General features: G+C 45.6%; 1 protein-coding gene across 7 annotated transcripts in view; it reads left to right on the top strand.

Annotated features, from left to right (window-relative positions):
* The window catches only part of Otof (otoferlin), an 88,267-nt gene that overhangs the window by 4,151 nt on the left and 68,238 nt on the right, over positions 1-15,878 (top strand). For 6 of the 7 annotated variants that reach the window (XM_070025183.1, XM_070025176.1, XM_070025175.1 and 3 more), the window contains exon 2: positions 9,574-9,632. The exons of the other annotated variant lie outside the window; for it this stretch is intronic. In XM_070025183.1, the coding sequence (XP_069881284.1) occupies positions 9,574-9,632 (59 nt within the window). The remainder of the gene's footprint in view (positions 1-9,573; positions 9,633-15,878) is intronic. 7 annotated transcript variants of the gene reach the window in all.

The raw sequence follows: 15,878 nt of genomic DNA, 5'->3' as shown, positions 1-15,878 counted from the left end.
GAGGGGAAGAATTACCAAAACTGACACAAAAAGAAATGGAAAACTTAAAGAGCCCCAAATCTACTAGAGAAATTGAATTTGTACTAATAATGATGATATGGCAATGAACTCCTTTCCTGCAGAGAACTTTAGATCTAGAAAGTTCACTGATATATGCTCAGAAACATTTAAGGAAGGAGCAATCATATATAAGTTCCTGTAGAAAACAGAGAAGGAGGAAGCTTTCCAACTCACTTTATAAACCATAAACCTAGCCAGGTACCAGTGACTCACACCTGTAATCCTAACTACTCAGGAGGCTGAGATCTGAGGATTATGGTTCAAAGCCAGCCCAGGCAGGAAAGTCTGTGAGACTCATCTCCAATTAATGGCCAGAAAACCGGAAATGGTGCTATGGCTCAAAGTGGTAGAGCTCAGAGACAGTGCCCAAGTCCTGAGTTTAAGCCTGATGACCAACAAAAAGAAAATTTTAAAAATCCACAAAACTGACAAGACTTACACACACACACACACACACACACACACACACACACACACACACACACACACACACACACACACACACACACACACACACACACACACACACACACTAATTCTCAAACACAGAAGTAAAAGTCCTTAACAAAAGATTAGCCAGCTGAACAGTAACATATAAAGATAACACATTATAGAAAATGAGTTTTGCCCTGGGAATTCAAGGTCAGTTAAAAAATAATAAACCTGGGGCTGGGAAGGTGGGTCAGTGGTAGAGTGCTTGCCTTGCATGCATGAGGCCCTGGGTTCAATTCCTCAGAACCACATAAGCAGAAAAAGCAGGAAGTGGTGCTGTGACTCAAGTAGTAGAGCACTAGCCTTGAGCTGAAGAGCTGAGGGACAGTGCCCAGGCCCAGAGTTCAGGCCCCATGGCCGACAAATAGTAATAAGAAGAATAAACTCCAAACTACTAAACCATGTTAACACAATAAAGGGAAAAAACCCACAGGACATATCCACAGATGCATAAAAAAACATTTGCCAAAACAACACCCATCATGAGAACCCTCAGCAGACTAGGAATTGAGAGGATTCTTTTTCAATTAGATAATGGGCACTTATATTTTAAAAAATCCAGCTCACAGTGTGCTTATTCCAGAAATACTGAACATTAAGGTTATAGCCAAAAGATTGAAATAGACACTTCACAGACTAAGATATTCAAGTGACCAAAAAACAAATGAAAATGTGGTTAACATCATTAAAGTTATGATTAAAATTAGAATGAGATAGTATTTCACATGCACAAAAGTGGCTAAAAAGTCTAAGAGCCAAGTGTTGGTGGAATGTGGAACAGCTGAAACTTTTTCATTGTTTTCTGGTTCTGGGGCTTGAACTCAGGGCCTGGGCACTATCCCTGGAGCTCTTTTACTCAAAGCTAGCACTCTACCACTTGAGCCAAAGCTCCACTTCCAGTTTTTTGGTAATTTATTAGAGATAGAGTCTTGTGGACTTTCCTGCCCAGGCTGGGTTTGAACCATGATCCTCAGATCTCAGCCTCCTAAGTAGTTAGGATTACAGGTGTGAGCCACCAGCGCCTGGCTTGGCTGAAACTATTTTTACAATGCTGATAGGATTGTAAAGTGAGTAATACAGAAATAAGAAGTACACAGACACCTCTCCTATGGCCCAGCAATGTTGTTGCTCTTTGGTATTTCCCCAAGAGAAATGAAATGACATGCCCACAAAAAGATCTTTTTATAAGACTATTTACAACAGCTTTCTTCATAAAATCCCAATGTCAGAAACAACCCAAAAGTATTATCAGCAGAAGGATGAATCAAGTTATAGTATATCCACGCAATGGAATATTGCATAGCAATAATAAATGAATGAATTGGGTTCTCTATCCACAGATACAACTGACTGAAGATTGAATGGCATCTGTATTGAGTATATTTATGTGTGTGTGTGTGTGTCTTGTCATTCTCTAAACATTACAGTGTAGTATTCACATTGTATTAGGTCATTGTATTAGGAACTGCATCCCCCTCTCTTCTCCTCTAGCCACACTAGATCTGAGAGCCAAAATCTGGAAAATTCAAGAATGGGAAGCTTAGCTGGGCACTGGTGGCTCAGGCCTCTAATCCTAGCTACTCTGGAGACTGAGATCTAAGGATCCAGGTTCAAACCCAGCACAGCCAGGGGTTATATTCAATTAACTACCAAAAAAGCTGGAAATGGAGCTATGGACCAAAGTGGTAGAGCACTAGCCTTGAGCCAAAAAGCTCAGGGATAGCATCCAGGCCCTGAGTTCAAGCCCTAGGACCAGTACCAAAAAAAAAAAAAAAAAAAAAAAAAAAAAAAAAAAAAAAGACCTCTCCTTAAGATCTGTAAATGTAAGGTTTACCAAGTTTTAAAAAAAATGACAAGATAATCTCACAGCTAAAATACCTAAAACTTGAACAAATATTACCACAGACGAGGGGAAAATGTGAATATATGTTTCTAAACCTCTGCTACAAATGTGATTCAGAGGAGATCAGACTATTTGTAGGTAAAGCACATAACTTAAGGCCTAAAGGAAAGCCCGGACTCCTCCACATAGCCATCCTGGTTCCTACTGAGGATCAGACACTGGGCAGGCGCTGCTTCTAAACACTGTCACTGACTCTATTTTTGTGGATGGAGAGAATAAGACAAAAAGAAGTTCAACAGCTTCACCAAGGCCAAGTGGTAGAGCCGGGATTTGAACTTGGACACTGGGTGCCAAGGGCTATAACTGCTCTACTGAACCCCTTGTGTTCCTATAAGGGACTTGATTCTCCACTCTGTCTCAAAAACACACTCTTGGCTGGCCACTGATGGCTCATGCATGTAATCCTAGCTGCTCAGAAGCTGAGATATGAAGGTTGTGATTCGAAGCCAGTCCAGGCAGGGAAGGTCTGTGAGAATCTTATCTCCAATGGACCACAGAAAAGCCAGAAGTGGGAGCTGTGGCTCAAGTGGGAAAGGTGAGGGATAGCACTCAGGACTTGAGTTCAAACTCTAGCACCCACATACACATAAAACAAACAAAATCAGCTTCTTGTGATATAAGTATGGCTCAGATAAGTAAGTGTCAGTCTAGCGAGTACTAGGTCCTGAGTTCAATCCCTAGTATCAGAAAAAGAAAACCAGGATCCTCCTCCTCCTGTTGATCATCATCACATCATTCCCAGGACTTAAGCTTACAGACTGTACAAATGATGAGGCTGAGATCCCAAAGGTTGGAGAATCTGCTCCTGGGATCCCAGACATGTGTGCCCCGCCCACACCTGACAAGGCCTGGCTATTTGTCTCGCATGCATGCTGGGAAGCCTAGGCCCTATTTCCTGGTGCTCTGTGGGAGTAGCTAGCCTTCAAAGAAACAGTCTGATCTCAGGGGGAGAGGTGAAGGCAGTAAGACCATTTTCAGAGGCCCCCTTGGAGGTGCAGAGGGAGAGCAGGTGCTGGGACTCAGGGTGGCCTGGCCAAAGGGCTTGTCCCGCTTGCTGGCTCTGAACCACCCACTCAGGCAACTCAAGTAGTGAAGCTTTGTTGTTTATCTAAACACTTATTTTAGTTATTTATGGTTTGGTTATATGGTACCATGAAATCGAACCCAGAGCCTCATGCATGCTAGGCAAGCACTCTACCACTAAGTCACATTCCTAGCCTGCTTTTCTGGTTTTAATTAAGGCAAAGAAAGGACCATCGGCAGGGCCAAGTGGCAAGAAGCACTGTGCTCTATTTCTCAGCTCAGACCAGGCATCACGGGCAAGCACCGCTGAAGCAGTGGCCAGAGGACCAAGTGCTGACAAGGCTGCAATACTGAGAGGATTTGGCCCTGGACTTTTTCCCCTACACATACTGACCACTGCATTCTGGGCTCTTGGCAGCTCCCTTTTTGATCCTCCTGTGAGGACAAACCTCTCATGCCTCCTGTCACCTTCGGGACCCACCATGCTGTGTCCAGCTCCATCATTCCCCCTTCTCCTTCCGGCTCTTGAACATTCGAACATGTTCTCTTCCCCTGGATCTACCCCCGCTCCTTCTAGAGGTCTAGAGTCCACTGTTCTCCCAGTGTCCTTACTCTGCCTGGACAATATCTGCCTTTTGCTGCTAAGACTGCCGGTTCTCCTGAGGCCTCACTTTTTACAAGCCAATCACCTAGTTCTGCCTTATGTAAAAGCCTTTTCCATAGCTGACACTCGCCCCTTGCTGATTGGAATAAGCTCTTAGCCACAGTACCAGATTCCAATTATCTTTATATGTCCCGCCTCCTCTAGAGGCAAAATGGCAGGGCTGACACAGCGCTGGAGAGCCAAACCCCTTCGTTGCCAGTGGAAAGCAAAGGACACATGGGGTTGCCCCCTCCCAGCCGGCCTTTTCTCAAAACTCTAGCAGGTCAAACTATCTGGAAAGGGCGCTGTTCTGGGCACAGGGGCATTTGTGTGCCCCTTGATCCCCTCCTGTGAGAAGCCATCATGACACCCTGCATGTCATACAAGCACTCACCGTACCTGCATTCAGGGAGATAGTGGCAGGATGGGTATTTTTTTTAAACAGAAATGGCATAAAAGTACTCTGTTCAGCCTTGGGCTTCTCAGGCCTCTGCGTGGAGATGGGCATATTTGATGTCATGGCACTTAATACACTTTAGAGCTCCGATCTGTAATGCTTTTCTTCATTGATAGGCTCAGGGATGAGTTCACTTTAAACCAAACAGCCCAGCAAGCTAGGGAAAACAGAAGGGGGATGCTGTTCAGTCTTCTGCCCAGCCTTCTCACTTGAGCCACAAAGAGCCTATCCACCCAGGGGGAGAGGGGCTTTCCTCTCTAGTTTTATCCACAGTCTTCCCTGTGGCAAGAAAGGTGAGTGGGTATTGGGATTTTTCAGTTTTGTCTGAAGGCCACATAAAATGAAGCCAACGTGTCAATAAGGCTGGTGATGGGTGGAGTGGATATCAAACAAGATGGGGTTAAGTCAGATACTGGAGGCTCATGCCTTTAATCCTGAGGAGACTGAGATCTGTGGATTGTGGTTCAAAGTCAGCTGGGATAGGAAAGTTCGTGAGATTCTCTCTACCATTAGCCACCAAAAAATCCAGACGTGGAGCTGTGGTTCAAGTGGTAGAGTGCTATATTTGAACAAAAATGCTCAGAGGCAGTGCCCAGGCCATGAGTTCAAGCCCCAGGACTGGCAAAGAGAAAAAAAAGATGGGCTTAGAGCCCCCAGTAATAACTTGGATGCTGGCTGGAGGTCCTCTGGCTGTGCTCCAGCAGGGCTAGCAAAAGAAGCTCTGAAAAAAATGCCTAAATGTATTTTGCTGCCTTAGTAAGTTGGCTCTGCCACTGTTTCTGTATGATTGATTTGTTTCGAGAGAAGAGAGACTAAGAGACAGACAGATAAGACAGAGAGAAAGAGAAAGCTTATTGGCTGCTCCTGTTGGGAACATTCACCACAACTGCATCCCCGGAGCTCAAGTGAATGAGGCTCTAGACCATTTTCAGAGCTGTGATGTATAAATCCTGCAATGAGTCATTTCACTGTATTTTACTTCCTCTCTCCTGTGGCTGCGGGAAATGTGTAATCAGTGGATCATTTGAGCCTCAGTGCTTTACACACATCTGAACTCAATATCACCTTGGAGGACCCTGTCCCACCTTCTTCTGCTTAGGCTCCCCAGCTTTTCACTCCTGGAGGCCTTTGGGCATCACCATATCCCAGCCTCATTAAGCCATTCCAGGATGAAAAGAACTTTGATTATTCACAGCCAGGGATCCTGGGAGAAGCCCAATGCACAGCTGTGCTCACCTGACTGGCAATTTGTGGGGTGTGTGTGTGTGTGTGTGTGTGTGTGTGTGAGAGAGAGAGAGAGAGAGAGAGAGAGAGACTCAGACAGACAGAGACAGATCGACAGAGAGGGAGAGGGAGGAAGGCAGAAAGGGAGAGAGAGAATATGAGAATATGAGGGAGAGAGAGAGTTGTGGAGAAAATTAAAGGAAGCACAAGGCTCAGGCACCGTCTTTCATTCTCCCCCTCCACTGGCTGCCTTGAAGTGGTATGGCTGAGATTGGCTGAGATTTTGCTTTTTTATTCTTTTGTTTTGTTCTGTCCTTGGCTAATGCTAAAGATTCTTTTTCCCTTTTTGTCCCTTTTTGTATGTGTGTGGATAGGTCCTGATTTATAGCTTCTTAAACATTGCAACACACACACACACACGCACACACACGCGCACACACACGCACACACACACACACACACACACACACACACACACACACACACACACACACACACACACACACACACACACACACACACACACACACACACACACACACACACACACACACACCCTTCTCCTACCTTACTGTGTTTCTGTGGGCCCAAGATCAAACCTGTCTCTTTCTAATCAGGGTCTGGCTTTGAACTGAACTAGGACTAGCTCCTGAATGCTAAGAACCACTTGGGCCCAGAGACCTCTTATTCAACAGATGAGGCAAAGAGGGCCTGGGGAGTGGACAGGGCTCCTCTGGGAGTAGGCTGGCCTCCTTCCCCACTGCCCTCAGCCCTGTTGCCTGGGGTGGCCTGGACTTCTGTGGGAAGAGGGCATAGCCTGTCCTCCCAGGCCAAGGCCTGTCTTGGACTTTAGCCCTGCCCATTAGTGACAACTACCCTGACTAGATTCAATCAAGAGACATTCCTTCTACAAAATGGATGGCTGATTTAAGTTGACAGGGATTTAAAAGCGTTTTTTCTTTTGATTACACAAGTAAAGCATAATCATTATAAAATTTTTATTTTAAGTTGGGCACCGGTGTCTCACGCTTGTCATCCTAGCTACTCAGGAGGCTGAGATCTGAGGATCATGGTTCAAAGCCAGCCCGGGCAGAAAAGTCTGTGAGACTCTGATTTCCAATAAACCACTAGAAAACTGGAAGTGGCACTGTGGCTCAAGAGGTAGAATGCTTGCCTTGAGCTGAAGAGCACAGGGACAGCGCCCAGGCCCAGAGTTCAAGCCCCACGACTGACAAAAAATAAAAACTAATATAAAATCAAAAATTTATTTTATCAGTAGGAATGTAGCTCAAAAGTAGAACACTTACCTAGCATATGCAAGACCCTGGGTTTGATCTCCAGCAAAACGCACACATACGTTTACAATGTACAGTAAAAACTCCAAAGATGCCACTTGTAATAAAACTCCTCCTTGCCCCACTAATAACCTCTTTTATTGGTTCATAGTCTTTGTTTATGCACATACAAAATATATTCATATAATTAGTTCTTACATTTTTAAAAAATAAGCAGGTCCCTGTCATGATACTTTATTGGGGGGTGGTGACAGAGAATAATAAGTTAATTGAGAAGAATAATTTTTGGGGGGGAGTCCTGTCATGGGGCCTGAACTCTGGGCCTGGGGCGCTGTCCCTCAGCTCTTCAGCTCAAGGCTAGCGCTCTACCACTTGAGCCACAGCGCCACTTATGGCTTTTTTCTTTTTGCTTATGTGGTGCTGAGAAATCGAACCCAGGGCCTCTGGCATGCAAGGCAAGCGCTCTACCACTGAGCCACCTTCCCAGCCCAAGAAGAATAATTTTTAACCTATACCTTTCTCTCTGGTTTTCTCCTTATAAAAACTGTAATTTCCTCTCATGAAGTCTACCCCATATCTAAAACAATACTTACTCTGCTTCTCTGTGTTGTTTCTGTATTCTGTGCAAACCTGGATCATGAGATATGTATTGTATGAGCTTGAATTGGGGCCTGTTCTGATCCCCTAGCTTCCTCTTCAGCCCCCTGAGGGTGGAAATCCTATGGATTGGGGCCATTATTCTACCTTAAGTCCCAGGGGGGGAAAGGACAGGCGCATGGCGCCATGGGTGTTGAGGACAGGGGACTGGGATTTGACTGGTTATCAATTGGCCAAAGATTCTGTTCAACTTGGCTAGAAATTCTGAATTGGCAAAGAGTAGCTCTCTTAGTTAGCACCTCGGAGCTTTGAGGGCCAGCGGCTCTCAGCTTCTCATATTCATGGTACTGTGCCCACCCCCTGCTCTCCTAGCAGCTGGAGCCAACAGCAACCAGCATCTCTCCACTGCTCTCCACTGCTCTCTGGCATTCTCGGGCTGTGAACTGCCCTGGCCACCTAGGGTAGCAGCAGTCTTTAATGTTACTAACTTGGTAAAACTAGCTCAGCCTGCTCTACTCAAGATAGGAAACACCAGGAGCCGGGCGCTGGTGGCTCACGCCTGTAATCCTAGCTACTCAGGAGGCTGAGATCTGAGGATCGCGGTTCAAAGCCAGCCCGGGCAGGAAAGACCGTGAGACTCCTATCTCCAATAAACCACCAGAAAACCGGAAGTGGCGCTGTAGCTCAAGTGGTAGAGCACTCGCCTTGAGCTGAAGAGCTGAAGGACAGTGCTCAGGCCCAGAGTTCAAGCCCCACAACCGACAAAAAAAAAAAAAAAAAAAAAAAAAAGATAGGAAACACCAGCAGACAAAATGGAGCCATCAGAATGAGGCTTGTTTTTAGGGCTATGCTGCAGAGACTGGCCCAACAGGGTAAGCATGGTACTTCTGACATAGAAAAAGGGTATGCTGGCACACGCAGTGTCCTATCCTAGCTACAGACTCGGTACAGTCATGCTAGCCAGCACAGGGGTACTAGGCTCTGCCTGGGCTCTCATGGGTAGAGGCTGGGCACCTCAAGGACCGGAGAAGGGATACCTGAAGTGGCTACGGAAAGGTGGAGTCATCTGGGACAAAGCCCAAGTCTCCCAGAGCAGTCCCAGGTGTCTCTTGGGGAGACTGAGACAGGCCCTCTTCTTTGGCCTCACTTGTCCCAGGCCTTGTTTAGGCCTTGTCCCTGGGGATAGCTGAGGACATTGTCAAAGAAGGGAGAGGTTCCACAGGACACCCCCCCCCATTCAACAGCCAGAGCTCAGTGCCCACTGGACCAGATTTCTGCTGTGATAGTTTGACTCAAGACAGCCAGCGTGGCTGGTGAGCTGCAGAAGGAGTCTGAAACGCACCCCTGGGAAGGGGTGAGATAAAATAAGAGCCCTGGGGTCTACTCCTACCTCGACTCTGACCAGCCTGGGCCTTCCAGGCTTTAGTACTCCATTTGTAAAATGGAGTTAATAGCCTTTGACCTGCTGACTTCAAGGGCTACTAAGAGGTCACAAAGGGACTCACCTTACCCTGGAGAGAACCATAGAGCTGTGGGGTCCCACCGTTCATATGAGTCAAATATTGTTAAGATGACTCCCAGGCCAGACACCATGTGGCTCACATCTGTAATCCTAGCTACTCAGGAGGCTGAGATCAGGGGATCAGTGTGAAGTCAGCTGGAGCAGATATATCTGACTCTTATCTTCAATTAAGGAGCAAAAATCCCAGAAGTGGAGGTATGGCTCAAGAGGTAGAGACAGCAACCTCAGCCTAAAAGCTGAGAGCACCAGGTCCTGAGTTTGAGACCCACCACAAAACAAACAATTCCCAGCTGGAGGTGTGACCCCAGCCCATCGTCTACAGGTCTGACTCTAGGGTTTCCTCTCTTCCCCACACAGGGCAGTCCTTTTATTCCCGGGTCCTGGAAAACTGTGAGGATGTGGCTGACTTCAATGAGGTAGGATGCCTGTGACCCCTCCTGACGCCTGTCCTGTGGCCCTGACCCAGACAGGAGCAAGGATCCCTCCCTGCCCTCTGGGGTGTCCATTGACCCCAGCCTCTGAGTGACTGGCTTGCTCAGAGCACCTCTTCTCTTGGCAGATTCCTGGAAGGAGATGGGGGCCGGAGGGGTAGTGTATCCTCCAATCAGAACCCTCTCAGGAGCCTCTGCCCAGAGGAGGCCCAAAAAGCAGGCCAGGCACAGAACAGCAGGCCAGGCCCAGCCCCATGGCCACTGCTCAGTCTGGGCCTGTTCATGCACTTGAATGTGAGCCATTGGCAAAAGGCCTCATGGGGCAGAAGCAGGGGGCCCTCCCCAGTGCTTCTCAGAGTCCTTGAAGGATATCTGCAAACCCCATCTGGGCTTCAATAATGGCAGCCTCACACAGAATTCACACCCTAAAAGGATCTTCTGCACCTCAGCTCAGATTTCTGTGATGGAGCTGTTACAACACACACACACACACACACACACACACACACACACACACACACACACACACACACACACACTCGTTCTGGTACATACATACTCTTTATTGCCATTCTTTTCTTTTTTTTTTTTTGCCATTCTTTCCCTCCATATATAACCATCTTTTGTGTGTGTATCAGTCTTGGGGCTTGATCTCAGGGTCTAGGTTGCTGTCCCTGAACTTCTTTTGCTCAAGGTTGGCAGTTTACCACCTGAGCCACAGAGCCACTTCGGGCCTTTTCTGTTTATATGCTACTGAGGAATCAAACCCAGGGCTTCATGCATGCTAGGCAAGCATTCTACCATTAAGCCACCTTCCCAGCCCCCTACACACACACACACACACACACACACACACACACACACACACACACACACACACACACACACACACACACACACACACACACACACACACACACACACACACACACACGGCTCCTTTTTTAAAGCAGGTTGAGGAAACTAAAAGCCGGAGCAAACTGAGTCTTCAAAGTCATACTGTCATATGAAGACCAGAACAATCTCAAATCAGCAGTTTATTTTATGCTGTACATTTTACTCTGCAAACAGCTTTAACTCTGTCCTAATGAATTTCACACATAGTGTTTATTATTATTATTATTCCACTTTAAACATTTATTTTATTCCTTGATGGCCCAAGAGTTATAAGGAAATGTTAGTTTCCAAACATATTACTTTTTAAGCTTTCATTTTCTTCATTTTGTCATTTGCATTGTGATCAATAAACCTAGTCTATGTGATATCGATCCTTTGGGATTTATGGAACATTTTATTACAGTCCACTCATGTTCATGAATGTCCCTCTGCTTCAAAGGAAGATGTTCAGTGTAGAGTTCTATAAATAATTCAATATTAATGAAGCTGTAGCTTGCCGATTATATTATTCAATAATTGCATTTTCTGCTTTGTTTTCTTTGCTTAATTTGGCTTAGCGGCCTCAGAGAGACTTGTAATAAAATCTCTGACTACATTTTTTTTACTTTTTTATTGTTATTATAATGGTGATGTATAGCGGTTACTGTTTCATAAATCAGATAATGAGTATACTTTTCTTTAGACAATGTCACCCTTCCCTTCCCTCTCTCTCAGTTTTTCCTTCCCACCCCTGCTCACAAGCTGTAGAGTTCATTTTCAACATAGTCTTACTACAATTTGGATTTGTGCTTTTCTCCCTGAAGTTTTATTAGTTCTGATTTTGATGAACTCTGGAAATATGCAGATGCTTGTCATCTCATGCCTATAATCCTAGCCACCCAGAAGGCTGAGAACTTAGAATTCCGGTTCAAAGTCAGCCCAAGGAGACCTATCTCAGAGAATCTTTAAATAACCATCAAATAGTGAGAAGTGGAGGCATGGTTCAAGGGCTAGAGCACCAACAATATGTGAACAATAATGTGAGATCTTGAGTTCAAGCCCCAGTATTGGCAAAAAAAAATGTATTACTAACTTGCTTATGCATTCAGAATAGCTATGGCTACTTGTCTATTTTTCCAGGTACTACTCAATAACATCTCTTCTTGTCCATTATGTATTCTTTACATTAACTTCTACTTTATCGAACATTAAGATTACTAATCTTATCTTACTTTGGTTTATTTGTCTAGTATATCTCTTTTCTTATTATTTTCAATATCTCCATATTTTAAAACTTAAGTTTATCTTTTTATAACATGTATTATTAGATCTAATTTTCTGTTACCCAATGTGTTTCTGTCTTTTTTTGTTGTCGGTCCTGGGACTTGAACTCTGGGCCTGGGCACTGTCCCTAAGCTTCTTTTGCTTGAGCCACAGTGCTACTTCTGGCTTTTTCTGCATAGTTTATTGGAGATAAGTCTCATGGACTTTCCTCAGATCTCAGCCTCCTCAATAGCTAGGATTACAGGTTTGAGCCACCAGTGCCCAGTGTATTTGTGTTTTTAACTGATAAATTTGACCATTTATTACCATTCTGTTGTCTTCAGCTTATTTCTTTCAGTATCTTATTTTATATTGCTCGATTTCTATTCTAACAAACTTACTTTGTTTCTCCTTTTTTCCTTTCCAGCTAGTCACTGACTGGAGCAGGTTTTCTCCTATTAGTTGAAAAGTTGCACATGTTCAAAGTAATCACCCTAGCTACATTGTAGAGAACTCACAGAGAGTGCTTATTATGGTTTTCCCCTAATGTAAAAACTTGAATAGTCTCTCATGCCTCTGGACCTTCCCCATCTCAGCCTCACGTTCAATTGTCTAGATTAAAATTTCTGAGTTCTTAAGGACCTGCCGTCTCTTTTTCTTCTATTTGTTCTTACTGCTTTTTGTTTTGTTTTGTTTTTAAGGCATAGTCTTTGCCAGGATCTCTGGCCACCTCTACTTCTCAGATCTCTTGATCTTGTCTCTCTCGGATTTGTTTCCCTTCTTTGACTCTTTCTTTCAAAAGCATTCTAGATTCAGTTCTTTTTTGTAGTATGCTTTCCAAAGTTCTGAGAATCTGAGATTTTTTCCCCCCTATTTTTTCAACTTTAAGAGTTTTGCTAGACATACAAATCTAGATTCAAAGATCTTTTCTTTCCAATTTCCAAAGTATGATTTCTTGGTGTTGCTGAGCAGGCTGACACACATCTGATTTGAAGAATTTTGTGGGTGAGTTTCCCTTTTTCTCTAGAAAGGGAAATATGTAATTCATTGCCTTTGATATTCTTAAGTTTAAATATACAATGGGTTTAATGGTAGGTTTTTCGTATGCTTCCTGTCTTGTAGCCCTTTCAAATCTATGGCCTTCTGTCTTTCAATAATTGTAGACAATTGTTTCTTCAAATACTCCTTCTATTGATTTGTGTAAGTGTGTATCAGTACTGGGGCTTGAACTCAGGGCCTGGGCACTATCCCTTAACTTTTTTGCTCAAGGTTGGTGTTGTACCACTTAAACCACAGCTCTGCTTTTGGCTTTTTTGGTGGTTAATTGGAGCTAAGAATCTCCTAGACTTTCCTGCCTAGCCTTACTTCAAACCACAGTCCTCAGATCTCAGCCTCCTGCGTAGCGAGGAGTATAGCCATGAGGCATAGATACTCAGCCTTTCCATGGATTTTTTAAAATGTAATTTTCTTTTCTGCAACTTGAACCATCAGATCTCAGTGCTGCTCCACCCTGCTGCCACCTCTCCAAGCTACTTGCTTCACAGTCCTTTCTGTTGCCTTCTAAGGGAGTTCTTCACACTGCTATTCCCATTTACTCATTTGTTCTTTTTAATCGTTTATGTTGCTAATACACTTCTGAATGGCCCATTTAACTCTTCCTGCTGTGGCTGGTAACAACTCCCAGTGTGCTGTCTCTACTATAAGAGCTGTGCTCTCTCCAGGTGTCTTTGTTCTGTGCAAGTTTCCAGTAGCAAGCACTGTATGGTAACAAGTTTTGGGCAGACACTGAATACCAATATGTGTGGGTCCTCTGGGTTGAAAAGGAGAGCAGATGTGAGAACCAGTTGCCACAGACATCTTTACCTAAGTCAGGGTCTCCTCTCTTGAGGGAAAATAGCGGACAGGAGACAGTCTAGATGTTTAGCAAATTGCTCTTCCATGAGACAGGATATGAGATGGTGGCCTATCAATATCTATTTTTTTTTTTTGCCAGTACTGGGCTTGAACTCAGGGCCTGGGCACTGTACCTGCGCTTCTTTTGCTCAAGGCTAGCACCAACTACTGGAGCCACAGTACCACTTCTGGCTTTTTCTGTGGTACTGAGGAATCGAACCCAGGGCTTCATGATTGCTAGGCAATCACTCTATGACTAAGCCACATTCCCAGCCCTCAATATCTATTTTTTTTATCAGTCCTTCTTCACCCAAGCAGGGCAGTTGTTACCATTTTAATAAGGAAGGAGTCATGGCAGTAGCCCAAGGAAACTTGGAAGTGTATTCTTCCAGCCTAACCCCACCGCCTGCTCTTTCCCTCCTATCTGGCAGCCTCCCACCTCCCACAGACTCCAGCCTGAACAGCTGGAGTTTTGTCCTTGTGTTCCTTACTTTCTGGAATCCGTATCTTCTACTTGCTGCTGTAAGTTGTCTTTCAGTTGGGGTTAAGAACCATCAGTCCTATGTCACCATCTTGGCCTAAACCGGAAGCTCTGTGTGACCTCCAGAATGGCTTTACACTTCCTCCTGGCTTTCATCTCTCACATTTGACTCTGTTTTGGTCTATGGAGGGCGACCTGATTGACTTGAGGCAGACCTGAGCCACTTAGGCCAAGGAACCACCCAGAACCAGCTCTCTCCTCACACCCTAGGCCCAAGCCCCTCATGCTGTAGCTGGGTCCATAGGCTGACCTGGAGGCAGAGGAAGGAAGACCTCCACCTTCTCCCTAGGGCTCAGAAGAAGCCGTGGGCCATCACAGTCCTTGGGCTGTGTCCTCTCCCAGCTTCACCAAGCGCATCGCTGCCACTCCTTCCCCTCTTGATTCATTTTCTCTGCCCATGAAAGAATTCAAAGGCAGGACAGGGATCAAGTAAACAGACTACATTTATTTGAAAGTGAAAGGAAAACTTGAAAGCAAAGTAGGGAGCCCCTCTATTTGGAGATGGGCCCCCAAAAAGAGTCTAATGGAGTGCTTTCAGAAAGTGGTTATTATAGTCCCAGGCTCTTTCATATCTCTTCCCCTGGGCTCTGTGCTGATGACCTGTGCATGCACTACTCCAGCTCTTTTCCTTGGTTGAGCAGACACCCAGGGCATTGTGGGAAGAACAAGTGTTTGAGCCAGAGCCTGAAGCACTATGGGAACAAGGAGTGCCACGAGAGAACACATTATCTGCCACATGTTCCGTCTTCCACTCTTTATCCTTATTTCCCTGACAGATCCCTTTTGTCTTTCACCCTGGGTGGGACTCTGCAACTCCTTGGATAGCTGGATTCCTCACTAGCAGTGGGGGTGGGGGGTATCTCTGTCCCCTGGCTATGCAAGACTATAACCAGAATAATAGCTAACTGTGGCGGGGACATCTCTGCATACTAAATTGCTGTGAAGCACCAGGCTGGCCCCTCCTCCCCTCCCCAATGCCCCACCTCATTTCCTTAGTCAGGCCATGCCCCAGTTCCTCACAGGCCTGACTCCCTGCACCTCTGCCCTCAATCAGCCAGGCATAGCATCCCTCTCCCTCCTTCTGAGACTCCCAGGGGACATGTCAGCCCAGGCCCTAGCCTGGGAGCAACCTGATACCCTTTCCAAGGGCACTGGCCCCCTCTTTCCATGCAGTGCATCTGGGACATCTGAGCCACACATATACATGACACTCAAAGTTAATCACCGTGTCCTTCCTCTTCGCTGGGCTGCCCAACATGGATCAGGTAGAGATGTCTCTTCTGCGCCCCCACCAACTCTCTGCTTAGGATGGGGCCACTTGACCCTAGAGAGTTGTGACAGATGCTCTGACAGAATCTGAAGTGGCCACAAGGTGTGTGGGGGAGGGAAGTTCCTAGTTGTCCCCTAAGGACCCAGTTGGTACCCAGCAGTGTGAAGACAGGATGCTAGAGGGTTTAAATGCCCTGGCTCCCTACCCTTCTAGCTGGGGAGAAGGGCTGGGGAGCCCCTGTCAGGGCCTGAAGAGACAATCTGCCTCCCTAATACAGACAACTATTAGCAGGCAAACCCCCTTCCCAAGAGCAGCAAGCCCCCAGTGCCATTCCTCTGCCATCAAGTCCCTACAATATTACATAAACGATGACCTCTAGGCTCAGAGA

This window comes from Dipodomys merriami, unplaced genomic scaffold (assembly GCF_024711535.1).
Source record: "Dipodomys merriami isolate MVZ:Mamm:240054 unplaced genomic scaffold, mDipMer1.0.p SCAF_17, whole genome shotgun sequence".
NCBI classification, from domain to species: Eukaryota; Metazoa; Chordata; class Mammalia; order Rodentia; family Heteromyidae; genus Dipodomys; species Dipodomys merriami.
Note: the sequence above shows the minus strand (reverse complement) of the source record. Positions and strands in the feature narration are given on the sequence as shown.